The sequence below is a fragment of the Triticum aestivum genome, chromosome 5B (assembly GCF_018294505.1).
Source record: "Triticum aestivum cultivar Chinese Spring chromosome 5B, IWGSC CS RefSeq v2.1, whole genome shotgun sequence".
NCBI lineage: Eukaryota > Viridiplantae > Streptophyta > Magnoliopsida > Poales > Poaceae > Triticum > Triticum aestivum.
The window spans coordinates 398,917,042-398,944,276 of NC_057807.1; the positions used below are offsets into that span (position 1 = coordinate 398,917,042).

Here is a 27,235-nt window from a genome sequence, read left to right on the forward strand (position 1 = left end):
CTAGATCAAGAGTACGAGGGACGTCCCCGAGCAGAACGTGTGCTGAACACGGAGGTGCCGCACGTTCGGTGCTTGGATCGGTTGGATCGTGAAGACGTTCGACTACATCAACCGCGTTAACTAAACGCTCCCGCTTTTGGTCTACGAGGGTACGTGGACACACTCTCCCCTCTCGTTGTTATGTATCACATAGATAGATCTTGCGTGATCGTAGGATTTTTTTGGAAATTACCTCGTTCCCCAACAAATGGGGAGATGAGTAACCACTCCTGCTTGCTACCGGGGAGGAGGGGAAATTGTGTGGCAGTGTCCTACTACATGGAGCGCCACATCAGGGAATAAAAGGAGGTAGGCGGCGACATGCTTTCGAGAGAGAAATAGGAGAGTATGAGAGTGACTTTTTGAGAAGACTAAGTTGTCTGATGTTTTTGGTGGGAAGGGATAAGTTTGTTTCTGATGGGAAAAGAGAAGATTGAGGATGTGACACATGTGGGGGGCATGGTCGGTTTACCGGAGACACCTTGTTGCGGTCCAAAGGATTGCAACAAGGGCCAACTTGCAAAAGAGTGATGTGACACATGTGAGGGGGGGGGGGGCGTGGCCGGTTTACCGGAGACCCCTTGTTGTGGTCCAAAGGATTGCAACAAGGGCCAACTTGCAAAAGAGTGCTATGAGTAGAGGTTGCTGCGGGGCGTTCTATCAAAAAAATCAAATCCGACAGTGAAGAAGGTGACAGGCGGCGCGAGAAATCACCCGACCGATGGAAGCTTTTCCGTCTTTTTTTGTTGATTGATTGAAACCATTTTTTTAGAAAACATATTTTACAATTTCAAGTTTAATGATACATCGTTCTTGTTGATCACCAGGAGTAAGCATGTATTTATTTATGATCTAGAAGTTTATTACTTTTAACTAAATGAGTTGTGAACGTTAATCTAAACTATAGTTTCAATTTTCGCTAGATTGCCTCATATACATCGTTTTAACTGTAGAAAATAGAATGGCCAATATTTCTATTGTTGTGTTTTGTGTTGTGGGTATATATAGAGTATAATGTAGGGTGAGATTTAAAGTACTCCCCTGTAAACTAATATAAGAGCGTTTAGATCACTAAAAGCAATTCCAATGGGGCGACCCAAACTGACGGTGATTTCGTCTGCTTTTTGTCTGTTTGGGTCGGCCGGCCGCCCAGCGTCCGCCCTGTTTTAGATATGGGTCGGCAGCACGCCCAACGCGCCGACCCATAAGTGCCGGCGTGGCCGGCTGGCCGCCCTATTTTGCATTGATGAGAATTTGCATTTAAACATATAGAACCAAATAAAATAGCATAGTTTTACAAGCCAAATAAAAATAAAAATGTCTCACATAGTTTTGCAAACGAATAAATAAAAATACATCTATTGGTTGCCAACATGAGCCCACATATGCTCAACCAAATCATTTTGCAGTTGCACGTGAGTTTCCCAATCACGCATGTCATGATGAAATTGGGTGAACTGTTCAAACATTGCCGCTCCTCCATACTCAGGCACAACATTCTCATCCTGGAAATGAAACCCTTGATCGTACAGACGTTCCGGGCACTCGTCTTCTACGATCATATTGTGCATGATCACACAAGCAGTCATCATCTCGCAGATTTTTTGCGTGCTCTAGGTATTAGCAGGATACCAAACAATGCCCCATCAAGATTGCAAAACACCAAAGGCACGCTCGACATCCTTCCTAGCACTCTCTTGCTCTTGGGCAAATCTTTTCCTCTTCTCTCCGACAGGGTTGGGTATTTTCTTACAATAGTGGTCCACTGAGGATAGATACCGTCACCCTGGTAGTATCCTTTGTCGTAGTTGTGGCCGTTGACAGTAAAGTTCACCGGTGGGTTGTTGCCTTCGGCAATCCTAGCAAACACCGGCAAGCGCTGAAGCACGTTGATATCATTGTGTGATCCGGCCATGCCAAAGAAAGAGTGCCAGATCCAGAGATGTTGAGACGCCATGGCCTCTAGTATGACAGCGCAAGCCCTGACATGGCCCTTACACTGCCCTTGCAAAGCAGAAGGGCAGTTCTTCCACTCCCAGTGCATGCAGTCTATGCCAGCAATCATCCCTGGGAAGCCCCTGCTGGCATTCATCGCCAATAACCAGGCTATATCTTCAGCAGTCGGCTCTCTCAAGTACTCAGGGCCAACCACAACAATAACAGCCTTGCAGAACTTATACAGGGACTCTAGGCATGTAGACTCGCTCATACAGACGTACTCGTCAATGAGATCACTGGGCACTCCGTATGCAAGCATTCGGATGGCGGCAGTGCATTTCTGATAAGAGGAGAAACCAATCTTGCCAATGGCATCCTCTTTGCACTCGAAATAATCATCATAGCCGACCACCCCCTCTCTAATATGGTTGAAAATATGCCTACTCGTATGGAAACGGCGGCGAAATTTTTGACGTTTGAACAATGGGTTTGTTGTATCAAAGTAGTCCTTTCCAAAGAAGGAAATGCCCGCTCTCTCGGTTGCGATTCAACGCCGGAAGGTGGCCCGGAATGGAGCCACGGAACAACGGCCGCTGGCTATTGAGGTGGTGATGGACCAACACGGCAGTCAATATCTCCTCCTCGTCATCGGACGACAAATCGTTGGAGTCACAAAGGAAATTGTGAAAAAAGAAATCGTCAGCGGAGTCCATTTTGTACCTTGGCAAACTGTCGAACAGCTTGCGGGCGTCGATGAAGGAGACGGCCGACGAAGGGAGTCGCGACGCGCACGGACCAGCTAGCTGCCCTGTCGGCGTCCGACGAGTGGGTCGGTGTCCGATGAGCGTGCCGGTGAGGATCTGCCCGGCGGCGAGGCGGCTTCTTGGTCGGGGGCGGCTGTGTGGTGGGGGGTGAGGGGTTGGGAAGCAGTCAGGGGCGGCAAGACGGTGGTTGCCGGCGATGTGGGAGTGGGCGGCATTGCTGGACGGATGTGGAGGCGCCGGCAACTAGCAGAGTCGCCAGCAAAATTGGGCGGCGGCGGCGACGACGAAAGAGGCGAGCGAGGGTTGCCATTGGATAAGGGGAGGCCAATGTGCCACTGACCAGCGAGCCCGGGGAGGAGAAGGCGAGCATGTGCGTGTCACGCGCCGACGCAAATCCGGCTCAAAAATGGGCCGGGAATAGGTCGCCGGCGGACGAAAAGCTGACGCGCGTCTGTTTGGGTCGGCGCGTTAGGCCGCCTTTTGTGCCCGCACCGATCCAAACGGATGGCGGCGGACGAAATGGGTCGCCCCATTGAAGTTGCTCTAAACGCTCTTAGAGCATCTCCAATAGATGGTCCAAAATTTGGCGGTCCAAAACCGAAGATGTAAAATTTGGACCGCCAAAAAATACGTTTTGGAGCTCCGAAAAAAGGGCAACTCCAACAGATGGTCCAAATTCTCCTGGTCCAAAAGACCAACTCCAATAGATGGTCCAAAATCATGGTCCAAAACCGGCCAGCAGTCACGCGTCTGCTCTTCAGCCGCTGTCCAGCCACTGTACAACTGCACATATTGCATACACGACCAAAACCGGCCAACAGCCACACAAATTCCTCGTCCGACGATGTATCATCCATGAAAGAGGAGTCAACCGAGCTCATCCACATTGCACACAACCACCATCAAACATACTATCCAATCCCAAGTTAAATCATCAAGTTTCGTCTTTTTTTACCTTGGGGAATTCCGTCGAACACCTAGTGCGCGCGGTGGAAGAAGATGGCCGCCGGTTGGATTGGCTGCTGCTCACAGCTGCGGACGGCTGCGGTCGGCTCCTCTGGTCGGCGGCGATGATAAGAAAAGAGCTTTGAGGCCGACCAAGAGGAGCTCGGCGGGCGGCGAACAGTACTTCGGCAGCCGGGTGGAGGGCGTCGTGCGGCGGTCGTTCGGCCGGCGCAACGGTCGTGAACAGGCTCACGGCCGACAGGGACGAGGTTGGCGGCAGCCTTAGACCCGGCGGAGGGCTACCGCGGCAGCCGGACCACTGGAGGCGTCGAATCCCGCGCCGGCTGCCTCCCGATTCGGCGGCCTCCGGGCGGCTGCGAGCAGGCTACCGGTGAGGGAGGCGGCGACGGCGGAGGGCGGCGGCGGGGATTTGGGGTGGTGGCGGCGCCGACGGCGTGGTTTTCGGCGGTCGCGGCAGCGGATTCCGGCCGGCTGGTCTTCGGGCGGGCGGGCAGGAACGGAAAGGAACTGGCGGTTGGGCGTTCGTGGGCGGTGGCTGGTTTTGGACCAGATGCACCTCGTGATATAAATTTGCACCGCGAGGTATTTGATTTTACATCATGAGGAGGCTGCGGTCCAAATATTTTTGCATATGGACCGTCTGTTGGAGCACCGGTTTTTGCCCTAGACGGTCCAAAAGTTAGTTATTTTTACATTTGGACCATCTATTGGAGATGCTTTTATATTAGTTTAAGAAGGGAGTACAAGACAAGTCATAGCGTGTTTAAACTATTTTATCTACATCTGTGTGTTTTAACTACACTTGATCTAGTCTCCGAAAAAGAAAAGAAGAAAAAACTATACAACCTTTTGGGGCTGGAAGCGTTCAGCCGATGTTAAGAAACTGAAGCAGTCGCGATAAAAAAAGTATAGTACTAGAAAGCATGCGTTTTTCTAAAGGATTTGGTCAACCAACGAGGCACATCGGCGGCATTGACGTAGCTCTTGCGTGTTACTTTTGGTCCAAAGAGATGAGCTACCTGGGGAACTCAGTTTCCCCCCTTTCCCTCGGATTGTTGCTTCCGTTTCTTTCCATTCCACTTTCTGCAAAAGAAGAAGAAGAAATCAGAGGCCGGTCGATTAAACCGACAAGGACGTCCCATGTTTCTACCCGCATCTTACTAGTCGCACCCGACAGCATCGCCTCCGCACGCACTGTACTGTCCTGCTCATATATCGCAATGTTTGCTCAAATCCGTCCACCAAATTCCTGTCCACCATACACGCATCCAAAATCCTTTCACAAAATTCGGCAACATAATACTAATAATAATCCGTAACAATTCTCTCGGCCATTTTACTACAAGCGCAATCAATCGGCAAGTACGTACGAACTACGAGCTTTGATGATTGCGCTTTGCACCCACCCGTTGCGTATGCACGCAGGGAAGAGGAGCGCGAGCGGGATGGACCATGGCGCCCGACCCGTTAGATAAGGTCCATCATCACCATCATACCATCCATCGCCGTTTGGATACTGTACGTATGGACGGGGTGCACGATCAGCCAGCGCACGGCCGGACGGACGGGGTACGCGTGCCGGAACGTTGCCGTGATTAATAAAGGGGAAGAGCCGTTTGGTCTGGTCTTCCTTAACTACGCACTCCCCCTTAATCCCGCCCCCGCCGCGCAAATCCATCTACCACCCGTAACCTCCCTCCCTCTGCCCTGCCCTCTCTCCCACGCTGCTGCTCCCACCTCCTCCCTCCCCCTCTCTGCTCTTGTTTCTGCGGAAGCAAAACCCCACGCCAGACCAGCCGTGGCGAATCCGCCAGCGCCCACCGTCTGGTGCCCGCTCGACCCGGAGCCTCCCCGAGGAGCAGCAGCAGCAGCAGGAGGAGGAGGAGGAGCCGGCGGCGTTTTGTCTCCGAGCTGTCGCCGCCGGTGCTCTCAAGGTGAGCCTCCTGGCGCCTGCCTGTGTCTGGTCGGTTTAGGAGCTGGGGGTCTAGGGTTCGTTGCTGCGCCCTGTTTGCGGGAGATAGTTTTTCGGTTTTGTGTTTTGCTGCTGTTCAATTCGAGGAGGGCGATGTGCCTACCTAGGCAGGCGCGCGCCAGGTGTTTGTTTGTTTGTTTGTTGTTCGGGGGGAGGGAGTGCTGGGCTGTGCGATCGAGGGTTGGTTCAATCTGTCAATGGAGATGACGGACGATGTTTGCGAGACTGCACAGCTCGGATGATCTGGATGCGCCCCGAATCAGTCGGTTTGTACGGAGAGAACATCGGCGACGCCGCTATGCTTGTCTTGGGTTCGTCGACGTTCTCGAATGAGTGCTGATGCCAGTGCGCGGGTTGGGTTGTGTTCCCCGCTGCGGATTCTGTGGGCGTCAATCCTGAGAAATTTGTGTCTTAGTACGTTTGTTTCACTTGGTCCTCGTTCTAGCACAGCTCCCAAGTCTCCACTCTTTGGTGATTTCGATGCTTGATTAGTACCCGCTGCAATTTTTTACTGCTGTTAATTAATCGTGTTAGGTGACTTGACACATCTTGTCTCCTAGTAGCAGCAATCCAGCCACACTTACCTCCTACAGCCCTCCAAAGAAAATGTGCTCATGCAATTTGTTCTTGATTCACTTTTGGTGGGTGAATTCTTCGAGCAAGCCATCAAGAAATATCCAATGTAGAGCCAGCAATGAAAACAACTTGTCATACTTCTTACGCTTCATCAGTCAGTCGATTCAGTCGAGGAAAATTCCCGGCAATTTCAAGTGAATCCGATTGGTTCTATAGGCATGTGCCCTGTCCTGCGGCTTTCTTTTTCTGTCGTTTGCATCGAAGATTACAAAATTTCGATGCATGTTCCTGGTTCATAAGTGGCACCTTAATAAAAGGTCTCTTGTTTCCAATGCCGCTTCTGATGGGAGATTGTTAATCTGCTAGGCAAAGAGATTCGCCTCACATGCATGTGATGATGTGGATTTCCTTGTCTGTCCCAAAACCCCTCAGAATCTCCGCAAATAGTTTTGTTTATTGGCTTCGTCCTTGCTCGAATGCCTCATGTTACATGGCAACAGCAATTTGCACAAAACATCTTCCATTATATATATTTATTAGTGTATGAGCAGTGCATCTATAAATGCCACCTTCCTCCCTCTCTTGATTAGGAGCCTCCATTATATAACTTCTCCCTCCCTGGTCCAACCATGACATCTGTGTGAGAGGGTTGAGGGAACAGCTGCCGCAGGTTTTGTACTGGAAGTGGGTATGTTATTCAGTTACCTGCAGTTTCAGGATCGCTTTGGTACATTGCTTAAACATGTTGACACTGTATTTTTCTTGGTTTTTGTGTGTCTGGATAGTTTGTCTTGCTTGTTTCAAGTGAATCTAGTTGAATGATCTTCTTCATTTGGCCTAGTCTGATTGTTTGATGTCTGCATGTGGACCTTCTGCAGATCTGGGCCACTGAAGCATTGCAGTAGAGCCTGCAGGGAGCTAATTTCATGAGAGACGTGTTGATGTGGTTGGTTCTAGAAATTACTATTCTTCATGGATGTTCATAAGAGCACTGTGCAGAAAGCTGCTCTTGTTGAAGAAACTCGAAGACCACCACTTGTTCCATCTGAGAAGCATAATGCTTCTTCTTTAAGCCGAGTGAGAGATGTTGCATCCAGGTACAAGACTGGTCAGGGTGCTACTGCGACAAGGCGATGTACATCTCCTAGTCTTGGCCGGACCTCAACAACTAATGGTACACCAGTGCCCAATAGGGCGCAATCTGCAGACAGAAGAAGACCCTCAACACCTTCAACCCCTTCTTCTAAGGTGTCAACACCCTCCACCCCAACATCAAGGTCCATAACACCAGTCCGTGATACTGTCAAAGAGGTAAATAAGAGTTCTAGGTGTATAGCAAATGAAAGGTCCCCACATGGCTTGTGGCCAGCAATGCGGAACCTGTCTCCCTCCTACCAGTTGGAGTCTGTGGCTGCCCCTGGTAATAAAAAAGATAAGGTGGTCTCTAGCCCATCTTTAGATCATATCAAGGGACAGGCGAGTGTTCTGACTGAGAGGAAGAGGAGTCCTCTGAGAAGGAAGAAAATTACTGAACAATGTGAGAATTCTCGACCTTCAGAAGATCTACCTAAGAGGGCAACTGAGCAAAACCGTTGGCCAGCCATGACAAGTGGGCGTGGGCCTGCCAATCTTATGCCGAATACTGAACTTTCTGACAAATCTAGCAAACCAGTGACTTTGTCAAACACTTCTAGAGGGCTTTCACCAAGGAAGATTTCTGCTTCTGAAGACGCAGGTAAAAGGTTGAATCAATCACTGGATGACGTGGCAAGGAGACTAGCTATTCATGCAAAAAGAAGAGATGAACAGTTAGATTCTGGTAGTGATGTTTATTCACAGACAACGGAAAGATCTAAATATGTGAGCCGTCCAAGCAGGACAACCACTTTGCCTGTTCCTGTTCTTCATCGCTCATCATCACCAAACAAGGTCTTGTCAGCTGCATCCTCTGCTTCTAGGGCTTTTCAGAGTCCATCGAGGACAAGACCTTCAACACCTTGCCGGTCACAAAGTGCTGGAAGTATTCAATCAGGTGTTATAGCTCCTGTTGTTAGCTACATGGTCGATCCAAGAAAGGGAAAGAAAAATGCCAGCCAAATTGAAAATATCCATCAGCTGCGTTTGCTGCATAATAGATACTTGCAATTGCGTCTTGTAAATGCTCGTTCGGAAGATGTTCTATCTTACCAAAAGGCCACTGCTGAGGTAAAATTAGCATATTTTATTTATTTAAAATTGTTTCAAGTTAGTCTGGATCATTATAATGCAACTGTTTCAGACTTTATAATGCACCTCATAAAATTAGCATACTTTATAATACGGCTGTTTAAGACTGAATTTAGTGATGATAACTGTTTGGGACAACTGACAGCATTTTTTGCATTATAATGTTTGCCCACATAGTCGTCTATGTGTTTAGAAGCCTATGATCTACTTCTTGCTGACATTAATAACTTCTGTACTTTTCTTGTGAACTTTGTTACTTTTTTGTTTAGTGATGTTCAGTTGATGAAACAGTTCCCATGTTCTCATTTAAAACAGAATACCATATATAATGTTTGGAGGAATACTTCAAACTTGAGGGATGCTGTTAATTTGCGAAGAATCATGGTGCAGCGTCATCGACAAGAGTTGAAGCTGTATGGCATTCTGCAAGAGCAGGTAAGCTCCACCTGATGCATGATGGCTTTGGCTCTATAATCTCCCAAGCATATTGCGGAACCCATGTTCTTTTCCATTCGAGTATAATTCCAATTTGGGCCAAGTTGGCACAAACTTTCTACCATGTTCCTACTGATACCAATTGAAGCATAGCCATGTTTCTTTTAAAAAGTGCTCTTTGAAAGAATAAGAGCTAATTGCAATGTGATAGGACTGTTCTCGTTCTTACATGGCAAATTCGAACACAATATATAAGTACATAGTTGTCATAACACACTTTCTTCTCCAAAAGAGGTGATATAAAATCTGGAAATTAGGGATATGAAAGAATGAATATCATGAGTCATGACTATATTATATGGATTATGACTGTAAATGCATACATTGCATTTTTTTAATTTGCTGTTATTGTGGTTCAGATTGCTTGCCTCGAACAATGGCCAGCACTTGAAGACGAGAATAACCTTTCCTTTTCTCGGGCAACAGAGGCTCTAAAAGCAAGTACACTGCGCCTTCCAGTCACTTCAGGGGCAAGGGTATGCTGTGAAAAATGCATTTAAATAAACTCAAACTATTTTTGTTGCACTTCTACTTGTGAACAGATATTACTTTTGTGATTGTGACTAATTGTATTGCCTGTTTTTTTTAACAGGTGGATGCAGTTAGTCTTAAGAATGCTGTAAGCTCAGCTGTTGATGTCATGCAAGGTTTGGGATCGTCAGTTTGTTCTATGCTTTCCAAGGTAAACAGCAGTATGACTTCGAATTTTACTTTCCATATTTACTTGTCTCCTAATAAAATCAAGTCTCCAACCATAGAGTAAGCTCTTTTACTTGTGGCATGGTTTACTACACCCATTCATAACAAGAATTGCACGCAAGTATGACTCAGACTTTAAGAAAAGCTGTTCCCTCGCAAAATGGTGATGTTCTGCATCCGCCATTTTTCGTAGGAACCGTCAGCTATCGGATTGGCATGAAAGACTTGTTTTCATTTTTTAAACTGATGAAATATATTGACTCTTGAGTCACAAACAAACTATGAATAAAGCCCCACCAAAAATTGGGTCCATGTGTCAGTAACTGGATCCTTTTGTGCACACCCTTGATTGCATTGTTAAGTTTGACCTTCAGTAAAGCTTAAGAATAAGATATTGATGGACTCGATTACAAAAGTTTAAGAACCAAGAAAGGCCATCCCACACTGTTATGGAAAATTCTTGTCAATGACTGTTTTAACTGACTTGGAGCATCTTTGTTGCCAGGTCGAAGACAGGACATGTTTGATCTCGGAGCTTTCAGTCGTAGCAGCACAAGAAAAGGTCATGCTTGACGAATGCAGAGAACTCTTAGCTATGGCCGCAGAACTGGAGGTATTGCATTCTATTCCGAAGACATTCCTTCTAAGAAGTGACCATAGTGATCTGAATTTCGAATAAAAGTAAATGTGTTTCTCTGATTGGTGGTGAACTGGTGCTTAATTTGTTCGCATGATGGAAGCGGTTGTACACAGTACCTTACTAGTGCTATTGTATCTTGAATCAGGTACAGGAGTCTAGCCTGCGGACACATCTTATGCAAGTAAAGGACTTGTCCAGATGAATTAACAACCTGGGTAAAGCTATACGATATACACCAATCTTCTTGAATAGGTACACCTGTGCAAGTTGGCCTGTGACTATAAGAACATACTGTGCAAACAGACAAGGAACCCGTAGAGAAGAAATAACAAAACGAACGAGTATTAAACATCCCCCTGCCGATCAAGGTGCGATGCTGTGCAGATAACAACTCACAGTGCTTAGATATGATAGATTGTAGGTCTCCTCGTGTGTAAATGGCCTTTACCATATATATAGTGCACTTCTAGCCCCTCTCCCCCTCCCCCCTCTTTTAGTTTCTTTTCAAAGGTAGTGCCCCATTCTTTTCCACTGTATTTTTTTGACATCTGGAGAGAGAATGTACAAATGAAATTTGAGGGAAAAAGATACTGAAAGATATGGGTTCTCCCTTCTGTGTGCAACATGTGTTGCCAGATTTTGTAGCTGTGCTCTCGTTGTCACCTTAACCAACCCCATTGTTTGGTGAATATCTCAGTCGTACCAATATCCATGTTTCCGTTGGATTGCAGTTCATTTATTTACTCTAAAATAACACCTGTGTGGGTACATTTATAATGGTTTGGTGGATATCAGAATTCTGCTTCATGCATTTCCAGTTCCAAGTTTAAAGTCTTTGAATTGTGGAATACTGTATTGGATCCCCTTAGCAAAGTGTTCTGTTGCGGCTGCTGTAATGCAAAGTCCTTTGAATTGTACATTTATGATGGTTTGGTGAATACTGGTATCCTGTTTATCCTCAGTCTGAATACTACTCTTAAGCTTTACGTTCAAAAATCAAGTAAATGCACCCGTTGTTCTTAGCTACATTAGGCTTTGATTTCAGCAAAACTTACCAGCTACCCACAAAGAGCAATCACAGCTAAAACACATGAATGCTGTTCATTCTTGCTTGACATCCAAAGTCTGGTCCTCTGTTCAATTCTTGTTTAAACCATTTCTGGCCACCAAAATATTACACAAAACATAGCATGAACAAAACATCAACAATACAAAACTTGCGTCCAAATTGTTCTTCTCCCTATGCACAATCTTCAGAACTCTTAACGCGATCAGCAGTTGATGCCACACTGCTTCACGTCAGGCCCCTTGGCCTTGACGGTGAAGGGGTCGATCCTGACCCAGAGCAGGGAGAAGATGGAGGCGAGCAGCACGGACCAGATGATGACGATGGTGGGCGTCCTGTTCTGCCTCCCCATGAGACCCTTGAGGAACGGGTAGAGATGCACGATCACCCAGAAGGCGAAGAAGAGCTTGCCGAAGAGCGGGCCCCACGACTGGTACCCGTTGTTGATGGCGTCGGAGATGCCCGCCACCACGCCGATGATGTTGATCACCAGCAGCGTCGTCGGCGGGATGAGGAGGGTGGTCCACTTGAAGGCGTAGAGCTCCGCAAACTCGTCGTCCTCGTCTCCCGTGGCCTTGGAGGTGACGGTGAAGTTGGTGTCGATCCCGGCCAGGACCTTGAGCAGGCCCTGGATGACGGCGAACAGGTGCGCCGACACGCCGCCGATGACCCAGAACTGCTCGTTCCTCCACCACTCCTCGATGCTCACCCCGCTCCACCGCAGCTCCAGGATGCCCGTCGCGAAGATGGAGATGAAGAGGGAGATGAAGAAGAGACTGGCGAAGGTGCTAATCTGCAGCAACACAATAATAACACCACAAAACCGTCAGACATTTGAACCGGTGGATTTTGGCGGGAAGGAGGACAAATGGGGAAACTAGCTGTTTACTAGCACTGACCGGCGGCATGATGAACTTGCCGGTGAGAAGGCAGACGGCGGGGAGGGTACAGTAGGCGAGCAGCGGAAGCGAGGTGAAGGGGTAGATGGTGGTGTTGATGTAGGCGAAGCGCTCGAGCCACTTGAGGTTGCCGCCCTTGTAGCCGTAGAGCAACGGGCTGTGCCGGCTGAAGAAGATCTCCACGGACCCCAGCGCCCACCGCAACACCTGGTTGAGACGGTCAGACAGGTTGATCGGCGCCGACCCCTTGAAGGCCGCCAGCTTGGGCATGCAGTAGATCGACCGCCACCCGCGGCAGTGCATCTTGAACCCGGTCAGGATGTCCTCCGTGATCGACCCGTAGATCCACCCCAACTGCACCATTCATGGAAGGAACACAGATCATTACTGGGAGTCTGGAACTATTTATGTGAAGCTGTCTGAAGTGGTGATTGTGCTGTTTCTCTGTACCTCTAAACCCCAGTCAGTCTTGTCCTCGTAGCCGCAGCTGATGACATGGATGGCCTCCTTGAGGAGAGCGGCGGGGCTCGACGACGGTGGGACGCCCCCTTCCTCCATGAACGTGGACGTGACGAACGCCGCGGACTGCCCGAACCGCTTCTCAAAGTTCATCTGGGACATCATCTGCTCCTTGTCGCCGTCCATTCCTGGAGAGCCAAAGAGGAAAGTTCACCAACCTGTACTAAGCGACTGAACTGAAACCAAAATGATCAGTGTGTGCTTCCCCTGAAACTTACCTCCATCGGCCACGCCCTCCGGCAGCCCATCCTTGCCGCCCTTTCGCTTCTTGCGGCCGAAGCACGGGCAGCAGTCGCACGTCACCATCTTCGGCCTCTTGGGGCCGCTAGGAGGGTTGTAGCCGTAGAGCGCCTGTCGCCTGAACACGCATCCTGTTCCGACGTACACTGGCCCTTGGATACCGTCCAGCCCCTTCATGTTAATCTGATCACCAAGAACTAGTAATCTCAGATTCATGGCTCTCCTAGACTAAAACATAATGTAGGTGTGATCGAACCGTAAAGGCTTACGTCGAAGAAGACGGTGTTCCTGTTGGCGTATCGGTCGTGCGCGTCGATGCCGTCGAACCTCTGGGGGAACTGCACGTAGCAGACCTTGCGGCCGACCTGAGGGTCCATGAGGAAGCACATGGACTCCCGGATGGCCTTGCTGTTGTTGATGTAATGGTCACAGTCCAGGTTGAGCATGAAGGGCGCGTTGGTCAGCACGGCGGAGACGCGGATCTGTCGGTCAAAATTCAGAGATCAGTGAGCAAGAAACGTTCTGAGTTTCTGACATTTACGACGAAGCTCTGAAGAAGGGACGGTGCAGTACGAGAGCGTTCATGGCGCCGGCCTTCTTGTGGTGCTGGAAGCCGGGGCGCTTCTCACGGGAGACGTAGACGAGGCGCGGCAGCTCGTTGCCCTCGGTGTCGAGGCCTCCGCTGTGGCCCAGGAAGACCTGGATCATGCCGGGGTGGTCGCGGGTGTTGTTGCCGGGCCACGGCGTGCCGTCCTTCATGATCCACCCCTCCTCGGGCACCTTCTGCGCCTTGGACACCAGCGCGTTGATCCGCACCTTGAACTCCTCGTACTCCCTCTGCTCAGCGTGGCAACCCAAATGATCAGAAATGTTCATGGCGACGTACGGCGAAGAGTTGTTGCCACGTTGTAGTACGTACCTTCATGGCGCGGCGCTCCTGGACGAAGGTGGGCTGGACCTTGTCCTTGAGGTAGTCGACCTTGCGCGAGAAGTAGAACTCGGGGGCGCGGGGCTCGATGTTGAACTTCTTGCAGAAGGGCACCCACTTGCGGGCGAACTCGGCCGTCTCCGACAGCGACTCGAAGGACAGCATGGAGGCGCCGTCGTCGGAGACGTAGCACGACACCTTGTCCACCGGGTAGTCCACGGCGAGGATGGACAGCACCGTGTTGGCCGTCACCAGCGGGGGCTCCTTGAGCGGGTCCACCGTGCTGACGAACAGGTCCACCGGCGACAGCATTGACGGCTCCCCCTCCCTCTCGTACCTCAGCGAGAGGCGGTCCAGGTAGGTCTCGCGGTCGATCGGGTACCACTTGGGGAACTGGTCGAGGATCCAGGAGACGGCGAACCAGATCTCGCACACGATGGAGGTGAGCCACAGCGGGATGGCCTCCGGGACGGGGTTGAGGATACGGTACCGGAGGAAGACGCAGAGGACGAAGAGGCGGAGGATGATCACCATCCGGTACGGGTTCACCTTGCTCGACGCGATCGACACCTTCCGGGACAGCGGCTGCCTCGCCTCGTCGTTCCTGCATGCGCGTTACGCACAATGATCATGCATGTGAGCAACGGTTCTTGGGATATGAATTGGGCACAGCGCATGCGTGGGTTGTTTTTGTGAGGGTCGCTTACAGGGGCACGTCGGCGTCCATGTCGTCCGGGTCGGCGGCGCCGTAGATGCCCTGCTTGGACTTCCAGTCGTCCATCCTCTCCTTCCAGCTCACCTCCTTCTTCTCGTCCCCCCACTTTGCACTCCCTGATCATCAGATTCATGTTGCTAACTTGAGCTCACCAACACAACACAAGGAACTGCATGCTTCCTTAGCATCAACCAGTAGGGTATGTAAAGTAGTCACCTGGCTCGGACATCGGGTAGGGATGGATGCGTTTGTGCAGGGAGGAGGAGAAGTCGCCATGGCCATGTCCTGCTGACATCGGGAACTCGCCGCTCACCTAAATTGTTGTGAATGGTGAACAGTTTAATTTAAGCTGCTAGAGTAATCGAGGGCTTTTTTTTTTTTTGAAACAAGTGTGATCGAGGGCTTGATGGACACGGAGAAGTGAAGGGAAATGGTGTATACCGGCATGGAGCGGTTGCCGGTGATGATGGGCGGGATCCCCACCATGGGGGTGTTGTTGCCCTCGCCGCCGTCCTCGGAGGCCCTCCCGTAGCTCATCTTGCCGTGGAGCATGGCCTCGGTGATGTGGCTGTTCTGCAGGGCGCCATGCTGCTGCTGCTTGTCGTCGTCGATGTTGAACTCGTGCTCGAGGTCGTCGATGTCCTCCTCGTCCTCGTCGCCCTCCACCCGGGGGCTCCCCTTGAGGCGCTTGTAGCGGGTCTTGCACTGGGGGCAGTTCTGGGTGCCCTCCCGGCGCTCGTACTCGTAGCAGGGGCGGCACACCGGGAAGCCGCACTCGTTGCAGGCCACGAAGAGGTCGCCGTCCACCGTGCGGCCGACCTCGTCGCCGCATATCTCGCACACCTGCCCGCTCAGCGCCCGCGCCGGCTTGTGGTCCTCGTGCCCCCGGATGAGCACCAGCTCGTTCCGGTTGTGCGAGCCGGCCACCAGCCCGGCGCCCGCCTCCATGGTCGCTCGCCCGCGGTGTAGCTCGCTCGCTCGATCCCGGCCGAGCAGGACGAGAGGGGTGTGGAGGTGGTGGGCTGGCGGTGGTGCCTGGTTCGCTTGTGGCAGGGGCTATATGAGAGGGTTAAAGAGGGAGGATGGTTTTTGGCGGGTGGGAGAGGTGAGGGGTGGCTGTTCGAGCGAGTGCGATCTGGTGCGTCCGATGGAGTCCACGAGCGCGGGGACGGCGGGTGGACGGACGGATCGGCGCCGGCGTGTGGAGCGTGGCCGCGGGTGAGCCGGGTCGATCGATCGGTTGGGTGCGCCGTCCCCGTTGCCGCGAAGTGAAGCGAAAGGTTGGTTTTGCCGGTGTCCTGCGCTGGACTGAACTCTGTGCCGCTGTCAGGGCTGCGTGCGTGCGTGCGTGCATCTCCGGACCAACCCGACCAACCGAGACTTGGATTTCCCGCCATCTCCTTTTTCTTCTCCTAAAACTATCTTTTCAGAATTGAAAAACTGTTGGTGATTGGTGAGTAGTACCTTAAAGAACAATTGAAAAGAAATGGACGCGTCCATGTCCCGTAGAACTCGAACTTTGTCCTGCCTTTTTCCTCGCCACAGTCGGGCATGCCAAATACAGTAGAAAAATCCATGCAATGGAGAGCTTATGTGCTTCCCGCCAAATACAAAAATGAAATACCATCGCTCTATTTACTTGCTACCGGTGAACAAATGCAAGCCATGCATGTCCTCAGGACCCAGCTTCAGCCCCATGGGCCGTTGGTTCGTGTCGTATGGAGCATTGAGCGTGAAGCTAACGAGACGCATCACCTTTCGCTCGCTCGAGGCCCTTTTTTGACGCCAGTGTTATGAGCTAGGACGGTGACCAGGCACCTTAATTTGGTGGCACATGTCCCCACCTACTAGCCAGCGCCATGATCGTGTAACAAACAAGGAACGCATGCTCTGGCGCGCGGCGAGAACCGTCACGAGGAAACCAAGCGCCAAATGCGCATTTGATCTATTTATCTATTTACAAAGCAAGCAAGGATGGACGGCTGATCGATGATTCAGGAGGAGAAGTGTCCACGTCCTGAATGCGAAACGCAGGCGCAGGCGCCCGGCTGAAGCATCGTAGGACGCAAGTCTTGTTGGGTTCTGCAGGTGCGACCCACCCATCGCAGGACTGATCGCGCCAGCAGCGTCGGTGTGGAGAAAAATGTGGCCGTCACCGTGGAATCTAGCCAGGTTTTTTGTTCTCGACCGCCGGTCGGGCAGACGCCGCTTATTGCTTCAGCTATAAAACCAAGGTTGGACAAACCATCGTGTGCTTCAGAGTCCGGCAATAGATCCCCCACGAGAAGCAACGCGTCATCCGCGCGTGGAGACGTCGTTAAGACTAGCCACAATGGAGGGGAGGGGAGCGTCTCATGTGTAGATTGAAGCGTCCTTGTGCTTTTGTACTACCTCTGTACCAAAATATACGATGTTTCTGTAGTTTAATTTAAACTGTAAAAACGTCTTATATTTTGGTAGGAAGGGAGTATATGTGACCATGTGTGCATTGGTGCTGTGTCTGTCTCGTCCGTATATTTGGCTTAAACTAAGTGCCGCGAGTCTTGTTTTCAAAAGTATCAATTCTTCAACTTCTAGATCTTTGAAAAAGAAAATCTTCTTTTGTTATTGAAAAAGACAATAACCCTGCATCGTTTTAAGCACACATCCATATTGCAAAGTTTAGCATCGATATCGAGCAGCACAAAACTGTTCATAAGATGGCTCAAATCAAATGAAAAAAGGTGCAGCCACAGATTTGTGTGATTCGACGGAACCAAACAACTTACCTTTTGGGTCACCTTCATCTGAAGTTGTATGTGACCTCTGCAGCCAAAAGACAATGCACTACACGAGGGCAATTTGAAGACCGCCCGATCCAACAGTGTAAACAAGGCTGCGAAGGCCCGAACTGTTTGGGACATGCTCAGGCCAAATCGGGAAGGCCCGGACAAGTGGCCGGACTGTCCGGCTCAATCATGTAAGCAAGGCTGAGAATGCCGGACTTGTCTGGGACATGTTCAGACCAAATAGAGAAGGTCTAGACAAGTGGCATAATTGTTCGAGACATGTCCGGCTCACACTTTTCATGCTTTTGCTGAACCTGATAAAGAGTGAGCGAGTTCAACCGCAAGAAGACTTCATCAAATAGAAAACGTTCACAATGAAAGTTGAAAGTTGCTCATATTGTTCGGTGTCCTCCTCGTAGGTGGTGTTGGGCGTCTCTTCTTCTATGTCCTCCTCGGCTGCTCATCTTGTTCCGACACAAGCTCCTCTTCATCCACCTCTTCTAGTTCTGGAGCTTCAAGGTTGAAAGCTTCATCCGCATCCTGTGCAACATAGTGCAAAATTCCCTCCTTGATCGAGAAGTGTTTAGGCATGGAAGTGGGAAACAAATGCTCGACTTCAAGAATACGGATATAGTGACGAGCATTACGAGAAAGCACCATATCGACACTAGTAAGTACATGCATATTAAAAAGGAGGTTACCTCCCAGTGGTTCCAAGCCGGTGATGTCGAGGCCGAGGGCGATGGCCAAGACGACGATGACTCCTTCACAGGTGATGTAACCACGTGTCTGATTTGCCTGGTGGGCAAGGTGAAGTAGAAGGATAGCGCCTAAGTTGGCGTTTAGTCGATGTCAGTGCTCTGAGCCACATATTTGCGTCGTTAACTTTGGATACTTCTCCTTGTGCTTGCGAAGTGTTAGTGATAACGCAGTAGAACTATCGAACTGCAGGACACTCAGTGCAACTGTCCCTATGTTTATGGCATTCATAACTCATCTGCTGAAATAGTTGTACTGGATGTGGATGCAGGACGTCAGAGACGTAACATACATGGCATCATTGTTGGTGAAGCCAAAGAGAGTACACCACTCTGGAAGGGATGTGTCAAAGCTTTGGTCCATGAGGCGGAAGGTGATCTGGTCCGCATCACTCACAAGGTTAAGTTTGAAACTATGTGATAGGATGCTTAAAAACTCAAGCGTTAACCGGTGATAGGTCTTTGTGTCCTCAGAGACAAAGTGTTCCAGACCAACATTAGCACATAATATATAAATTGAAATAATTACTTATACCATTTGTGGCGATTGTAGTTGGGAACGCCACTTAAGTTTATCAGACTGCCCTCTTAATCTCTTATGAAGTTTGTATACTTGTTACTTTGGGTACGGCCGGTGAATTTAATCCCCTAACAGAGAACTTGTTTCCTATGAGCGATTGTTGCATCGGTATGACCAATCACATGAAGCTTGATACAGTGGGGGCTCACGGTGTTCTGATTCTGCTTCACTTCTAAGAGACATCCAATTTAACGTGTCGAACGATGCGAATCACGCAAACGCACACCCCACTCCCCCTCTCGCGCCCTTTTGAGCCGGCCCATGTGCGAGCGTGGCACCCTTTTTTCATTTTTCTCTTTTCCATTTCCTTTTTTTGTTTTTTCTTCTTCAAAGCAAATTAAGGATTTAAAAAATTGTTCACAATTTTCTAAAAATATTCCAAATTTCAAAGATGTTCAGTTTTTTTTAAATATTTCAAGATTTTTTTTTCAATTTTTAAAATATTAATGAATTTTATAAAATTGAGGATTTAAAATTTTCTATGATTTTAAAATATTTTTTCACTAATTTTAAAAATGTTCATGAATTTGAAAAATGTTCTTTGATTTCATAAAATGTTCACATAATTGAAAAATATTCCTGGATTTCAACAAAAGGTTCCAAATTTAATAAAATGTTCATGAATTTTAAAAACATGTTCACAAGTACAAAAATTGTTCAAAACAATTGAAAAATATACTTGTATTTCAAAATTGTTCATAACTTTTAAAAACAATTTTTCTCATAGTTCAAAAAATGTTCAGAAATTTGAAGAAATCTTCACAATTTGAAAAACGTTCACGGATTTCAAATAATGTTCGGGAATTTGCACAAAATCTTCCTGGATTTCTAAAAATGTTCACCAATTTTGAAAATAATTCATAAGTTCCAAAAAATGTTCATGAATTCGGAAAAAAATAAAAAGGAAAAAAGGAAAAGGAAGAGGATGAAAGAAAAAATAAAAAGAGAATGAAAAAAATAAAATAAAAATCCAAAAAAATAAAAATAAAAAGGTCCAATTGAGGTGGCGGCGGCACGGGTGGGGGCGGGGGCACGTGATACGAAGGTATGCCCAACAGTACACGGGGGATATGATTCCCACAGTCCTCGAAATAGGCCTTCGCCCCACTATATATAGCAACCAACCGATACAACTCTGAGTTCAATGCTAGGAAAAACAACACAAGCACGCCCAAAAGAAACAAAAAAGAAAGAAGAGAGAAACTAATGTCAACAGCGCCGGATCGACAAAAATGACGATGACCCGCCACCGCCGCACCGACCGAAGAGGTTCCACCTCACTCCTAGCACCTCGAACCTTCGCATACCAAGCAACACCTTCAGGAAGGGACGCGGCGGCGACGACGACGACGACGCTGCTGCCCGGACTGATCCTAGGGTCCCCAGCACGTGGAGGGGCGTGGGGGAGACGAATACCCGACACCCTTCATGAAGGAACGGCTGCGCCCATGAGCGTCACCGCGCCGGTGCCGACAAGCCGGCAGTGATTTCTCCCATCCACCAAACACCCACAACCCCTAACAATCCGACGCATGCCACCAAAGATGCCGCCCACCAACATGCGCTGCCACGGTCTTGCCATCATCACCACCACCTCAGCATGGTCAACGAAGTGAGACCGATGAAGCCAAGAGGGAACAGCCGGGAATGAGGAGCTGCAGAATCAGCAGCCACACCGGAAGGGACAACCTCCACCGCCCTCGGCGAACACCGACCGAACACATCAATAGGAGCACACCAGGCCCTCTAGGCCCGACCGAGCCCGAAAGGGGCTCGTGAAGCTCCGTCGCCGTGCTACAATAGGCGTGCCGCTGTCTCTGCAACCCTCGCACGAGCTGCACCTTCGCCCGTTAGAGCCATCACAAGCGAGATCGGGTCAGGCCCACCCAAACCTAGATGGGGCCCAAAAGGGCCCAGATCTGGGCTGGGACGGCGCCGCCACCGCGCCAGCTCGCGGTCAAGTGGTCGCGCCACCGCCTCCTAGCCACCCAGAGCAACACCGCGCGAGGCAGCCGCCGCCGCCGGAACAACTGCAGACCAAGGAGAACCGCCACCAATGAAGCCGGGGTGTCGCGCGCGGAGAAGAGCGAGACCGCCGCCACCGACGATACCACGCGGACAGGGCCTGGCAGCGGCTGGAGGGGGCTAGGGGGATGGATGCCCTGGAGGGAGGAGAGGGGAGCCCCCGATCGCCTCGCTCGGGGAGGCAATGCAGGGGCGGGGGGGGGGGGGGGGGTGTGAGATCGGACCTTTTCATATGATTCCCACAGTTCTACTCCCTTTTTCTGTAGTGGGGGATTTTCTCATTTGAGCCCACAAACGTTCCCAATTTTCACCAGGCTTCTAGTTTGGCCAAGAAAAATTCAATCGGGGCAGCTATTCCTGAAAATTCTCCTAAAAAAGTTATTCCTGGAAATATCTCCCCTAACATCCAAATGAAGCCTTAGAGCATCTACAGCTGGGCGCCTCAAACCCCCCTCAAACGTCAGGGCAGACGGCCTGGTCACTCACCGGTAAAAAAGCCCAGCCCAGACGAGCGTCTCAAATGGGCCTCAAACACCGACCGACACCCCTTATTTTCTACTATTTTTAGTCTAAACAAACTTCTCTTTATTGATCAATATTAAGGTTCATGGGGATACAATGTACATCTGGTGGATTTCCAAAGATGGCGTCCTACCGAAAGTCCTAAAGTGTGTCTAGCAAGACTATGTGCCTCTATGTTAGTCTCACGTCCTTCAAGATGAAGGAATACTTGGTGAACTGGCTTGACGTAGCTTGAAGCACCTTGATGATTATAGCATATCTCTCTCCTATATCTCTCGGGGCGATGACCCCCGGGTAGGCTCTAGAACCTGGATCATTTTTTTGAAACACCGGGGCAGCCGGCGCCCCTCCATCCGGCTCGCGCTTCAGCCCCCCCCCCCCGCTCAAGCCAGCTGGTTTTTGGCCGGCATCTCTCTCAAGCCGGTGGGCTCAAGCCGGCTGGGACAAAGTCAGCAGACATCCCCTTCATCTGTACGACAAGACAACTCTCCACGACGGGTGAGCGTGGCTATGGTGCGCCCGGTACCGCTGACTGGGTTACGCGTGGCTATAGTGTACCCGGTACCGCTGACCGAAACAGATGGCGAACGAGCGACACGGCACTGTAGCCATACGGCGCCAACCACTCCGTGACGCCAGACAAGACGAGCCACAGTGCAATCAACCGGCGGGACCCGCGCCCGGCGGACCCCACCGCCGGCTCCAGGCGATGACACCAGGGGCCCACTCCCATGTAACTTTACTATTGTAACCCGGGGGGCAGCCTATAAGACCCCCCGGTACCCCTCCATCCAGAGGTATCCCACTCAGCAGAAACTCGCTAGAACACACACACACACACAGAGGAGAGGAAAGAGCATAGGTCTAGTCCCTTCTTCCTTCTCCGCCAAAACAGCTCCAGGAGCAATCTTGTAACCATAGTGCATATCATGCATTTTGGCAGGAGTAGGGGTGTTACTCCCCTGGAGAGCCTGGAGCGTGTTAACTGCTTCTTCTTGAGTTTGTGTTGATTTTTCCCTTGAAGAGAAAAGGATGGTGCAGCAAAGTAGAGATAAGTATTTCCCTCAGTTAAGAACCAAGGTATCAATCCAGTAGGAGGCACAAGCAAGTCTCCAATATACGCACCTGCAAAAACTAACAAACACTTGCACACAACGCGAAAAATTGGTTGCCAATCCCTTCACGGGCACGAACAAGAGTGAGATCTAATAGAGATAAGTATAAAAGATAATAAACATTCAAACTAAAGTAAATATAAATAAATTGCAGCAAGGTATTTTTTTTAATTTATAGATCTGAAAATATATGATGGAAAATAGACCCGGGGGCCATAAGGTTTCACTAGAAGCTTCTCTTTTTAAAGAAAACATACAGTGGGTAAACAAATTACTGTTGAGCAATTGATAGAAAAGCGCATAGTTATGATGATATCTAAGGCAATGATCATGAATATATGCATCACGTACGTGACAAGAAGACATAAGCGATTCTGCATCTACTACTATTACTCCACACATCGACCACTATCCAGCATGCATCTAGAGTATTACATTCATAAGAATGGAGTAACGCTTTAAGTAAGATGACATGATGTAGAGAGATAAACTGAAGCAATATGACATAAACCCTATCTTTTTATCCTTGATGGCAACAATACAATACATGCCTCGCTACCCCTACTATGTCACTGGGTGAGGACACAAGATTGAACCCAAAACTAAGCACCTCTCCCATTGCAAGAAAAACCAATCTAGTTGGCCAAACCAAACCGATAGTTCGAAGAGAAATACGAAGACATCTTAATCATGCATAAAAGAGTTCAGAGAAGACTCAAATAATATTCATATATAATCTGATCATAAATCCACAATTCATCGAATCTCAACAAACGCATCGCAAAATAAGATTACATCAGATAGAACTCCAAGAACATCGAGAAGAACATTGTATTGAAGATCAAAGCGAGAGAAGAAGCCATCTAGCTACTAGCTATGGACCCATAGGTATGTGGTAAACTACTCACGCTCCATTGAAAGGGCAACAAGGTTGATGTAGAGGCCCTCCATGATTGAACCCCCCTCCGGCGGAGTGCCGAAAAAGGCCCCAAGATGGGATCTCACAGGAACAGAGGCTTGCGGCGGTGGAAAAGTATTTTGGTGGATGCTTCTGATGTTTGGGGAATATTTGAGAATATATAGAGGCGGAACTAGGGTTAAGGGACTCCCAAGGGGCCCACAAGCTAGGGGGCGCGTCCCCCCGGGGGACGGGGCGCGCCCTAGAGGCTTGTTTCCTCCTCGGGACTCCTCTGGCTCTCTTCCCAAGTTACATAGGTGTCTTATGCTCCAAGAAAATCATCATAAAGTTTTATTCCATTTGGACTCAGTTTGATATTCTTTTTCTATAAAAGTCAAAGACAAGGAAAAAACAGAAACTGGCACTGGGCTCTAAGTTAATAGGTTAGTCCCAAAACTAATATCAAATAGCATATTAATGCATATAAAACATCCAAAAGAGATAATATAATAGCATGGATCAATAAAAAATTATAGATATGTTGGGGACGTATCAAGCATCCTCAAGCTTAATTCTTGCTCGTCCTCAAGTAGGTAAATGATAAAAACAGATTTTTTTATGTGGCATGCTACCTAAGATATTTATTAATGCAATCTTCTTTATTGTGGCAAGAATATTCAGATCCATAAGATTCAAAACAAAAGTTTAATATTAACATAAAAACAATAATAATTCAAGCATACTAATAGAGCAGTCATGTCTTCTCAAAATACATGGCCAAAGAAAGTTATCCCTACAAAATCATATAGTCTGGCTATGCTCCATCTTCATCACACAAAGTATTTCATCATGCACAACCCTGATGACAAGCCAAGCAATTGTTTCATACTTTTGGTGTTCTCAAACTTTTTCAACTTTCACGCAATACATGAGCATGAGCCATGGATATAGCACTATAGGTGAAATAAAATATGATGGTTGAGGAGAAGACAAAAAGGAAGGAGAAAGTCTCACATCAACTAGGCAAATTAATGGGCTATGGAGATGCCCATCAATTGATATCGATGCAAGTGAGTAGGGATTGCCATGCAATGGACGCACTAGAGCTATAAGTGTATGAAAGCTCAAAAAGAAACTAAGTGGGTGTGCATCCAACTTGCTTGCTCATGAAGACCTAGGAAAATTTGAGGAAGCCCATCATTGAAATATACAAGCCAAGTTCTATAATGAAAAATTCTCACTAGTATATGAAAGGGACAAAATAGGAGACTCTCTATCATGAAGAACATGGTGCTATTTCAAAGCACAAGTGTGGAAAAAGGGTATTAACATTGTCCCTTCTCTCTTTTTTTCTCATTTTTTCATTTGTGTGCTTCTTTGGCCTCTTTTATTATTTTTAAAGTCTGGAGACTCAGCCCGTCTTGTGAGAAAATCATAGCTTCCATCATCCTTTCACATGGGACAATGCTCTAATAATGATGATCATCACACTTTTATTTACTTACAACTCAAGAATTACAACTCGATAAACGGAACGGTGGAAGTTGCATGAGAATATATCTCAGAATGACTATGGAAATACCATAATAGATAGGTATGGTGGCTGTTTTTAGGAAGGGTATATGGCGCGTTTAATGCACCGACGAAAGTTGCATGGTACTAGAGAGGCTAGCAATGGTGGAAGGGTGAGAATGCGTATAATCCATGGACTTAACATTAGTCATAAATAACTCACATATTTATTGCAAAAAATTATTAGCCATCATGATGTAGACCGAACCTCAAGGCGAGATTCAATCTGTTGTTGTAGTCCGATCTCTCACGACACTGCACCACCAGCAGCAGCAACCTCTCGCCCGAGCACACGATGTACACGAAATAAAGGGTTTGAACCTTGTGGCCCAGCACGAGAAACCAATCTCGATGAAGGTACTCACGCGCAAAACAATTTCCATGAAGAGAAATCACAACATAGAGGTTTTCTAAAGATCCCTCCAAAACTTGATACGAGTGTTTACCCTGAAAAACACATCATGCCTATTTCATGAAAAATAACCTGCCTTTACATTGAACACACTATGGCTATTTATAATAGCCGAACACAAGTTTGGCCTATGGCCGTCTCGCACGCACACACCTATAAGGCTATAACAAATCTATGAGAAACAACCGACTTGAATTAAAAAAAATGAACGACGGATAGACTCTTGGCCAAAGAAGTTGCTAAATAAAACTTGGACTCTAATCACGTTGGACTCTCTTGGTGGGACCCATCCAGTTTCCTTCAATTAAAATAATAACCACCATTGTAACATGCTGACGTGCACCTCTAGCTCCGGAGGTCTCAATCGGGAGAAGTAGTAGCTGCTTATAATTGTTTGATTAATCTCAAAGAAGCAAATCTCTTGTATGTGTATAACTTGGATTTGTTTGAATGGGGCAACCAAAATAAACCTTGATCAAACACACATGAATCCTTCCTTCCATGCACGCACGTGTACCCCTCCCCATATAATGCATGCACGTTTCATACCTTTTTTTTCCTCAATCTCATCTTTGTATTTCTTCTTATCAACCTCTAGACTTGGGATAACAGAAACATCACTAATGACTTCATAAACAATTCGATTAATATTGCTAATGATTTTCGTGGTCGTATCATCCTCTTCCCCTTGAAACGATACCGTCCCCGGTTTCGAGTCAATTTCTTCAACAATATTTTTATCTCTAGACTGAACAACGATCATAGAAATTTCAGAAGTCGACCGTATTGTCTTTTGCATCTTCCTCTTCTTTTATCTTCTTTTGATGTTCACTCCTCCAGGCAATAAAACGATCCTCGCCCATGGGCACGAGGTCGTACTTCTTATCCTTATTAACAATATATATATGTGTGTTTGACAATCATACGCAACATCGTGTTGTTTGTACCATGGCTTGCCCAATATCAAGTGACATGAAATCATCGGTGCCGGAATCACGTCGCACAAAACCTCGCAAATATAATTTTCCTACAAAAATAGTACCTTCGTTTGGTGCGTGACAGTGAGCTCTTCATGACCCCAACGAAACAAGTATGGTTGTGCTCATGGTGTCATCGGTAGATCTAGCTTCTCCACCATCTCGATGCTTGCAGCGTTGATCAAACTCATGTGATTGATTGTCATGGCGCATGATTTATCTTGTACAACAACATGAGTATGAAAAAGCCCATCCCATCGACCTTCCTCCTCCAATTGAAATCCACAGCTTAGCTTCCATAATAGTCCAGTCATCCCTGAATTGTGTCGTGAACAACCTTGCTCGGTATACCACCTGATGTAGACCAAACCTCATGGTAAGATTCGATCTGTTGTTGCGGCCTGATCTTTCACGACACTCCACCACCAGCAGTAGCAACCTCTCGCCCGTGCACACGATGTACACGAAATAGAGGGCTTGAACCTTGCGGCCCAGCACGAGAAAACAAATCTCGACGAAGGTACTCACGCACAAAACAATTTTCACGAAGAGAAATCGCAACACAGAGGTTTTGTAAAGATCCCTCCAAAACTTGATACGGGTGTCTACCCTGAAAAACACATCGTGTCTATTTCATAAAAACTAACCTGCATTTACATTGAACACACCGTGGCTATTTATAATAGCCGAACACAAGTTTGGCCTATGGCCGTCTCGCACGCACACACCTATAAGGTTATAACAAATCTAAGAGAAACAACCGACTTGAATTAAAAAAATGAACGACAGATAGACTCCTGGCCAAAGAAGTTGCTAAATAAAACTTGGACTCTAATCACGTTGGACTCTCATGGTGGGCCCCATCCAGTTTCCTTCAAATAAAATAATGACCACCATTGTAACATGCTGACGTGCACCTCTAGCTC

General features: G+C 48.2%; 2 protein-coding genes across 3 annotated transcripts; one reads left to right on the forward strand and one right to left on the reverse strand.

Annotated features, from left to right (window-relative positions):
• Positions 1-5,344: 5,344 nt before the first annotated feature.
• Positions 5,345-10,938, forward strand: LOC123112078 (AUGMIN subunit 8). Of its 2 annotated transcripts, none has more exons than XM_044533000.1 (7): positions 5,345-5,641; positions 7,134-8,460; positions 8,797-8,916; positions 9,336-9,452; positions 9,569-9,658; positions 10,181-10,288; positions 10,461-10,938. In XM_044533000.1, the coding sequence occupies exons 2-7, from the start codon at positions 7,228-7,230 to the stop codon at positions 10,515-10,517; spliced, it is 1,725 nt and encodes a 574-aa protein (XP_044388935.1). In that variant the 5' UTR covers positions 5,345-5,641; positions 7,134-7,227; the 3' UTR covers positions 10,518-10,938. The 2 variants fall into 2 exon arrangements, with proteins under 2 accessions (XP_044388935.1, XP_044388936.1); XM_044533001.1 differs by lacking the exon at positions 5,345-5,641 and adding an exon at positions 6,851-6,943.
• A 488-nt stretch (positions 10,939-11,426) lies between these two features.
• Positions 11,427-15,728, reverse strand: LOC123112076 (cellulose synthase A catalytic subunit 9 [UDP-forming]). Its single transcript, XM_044532999.1, has 10 exons — positions 15,124-15,728; positions 14,899-14,995; positions 14,675-14,798; positions 13,959-14,571; positions 13,613-13,876; positions 13,309-13,521; positions 13,018-13,222; positions 12,731-12,927; positions 12,281-12,634; positions 11,427-12,174 (listed from the first exon to the last, which is right to left on the reverse strand). Exons 1-10 carry the CDS (start codon positions 15,628-15,630, stop codon positions 11,587-11,589), a joined length of 3,162 nt encoding a protein of 1,053 aa, XP_044388934.1. The 5' UTR covers positions 15,631-15,728; the 3' UTR covers positions 11,427-11,586.
• Between the last annotated feature and the right edge of the window lie 11,507 nt (positions 15,729-27,235).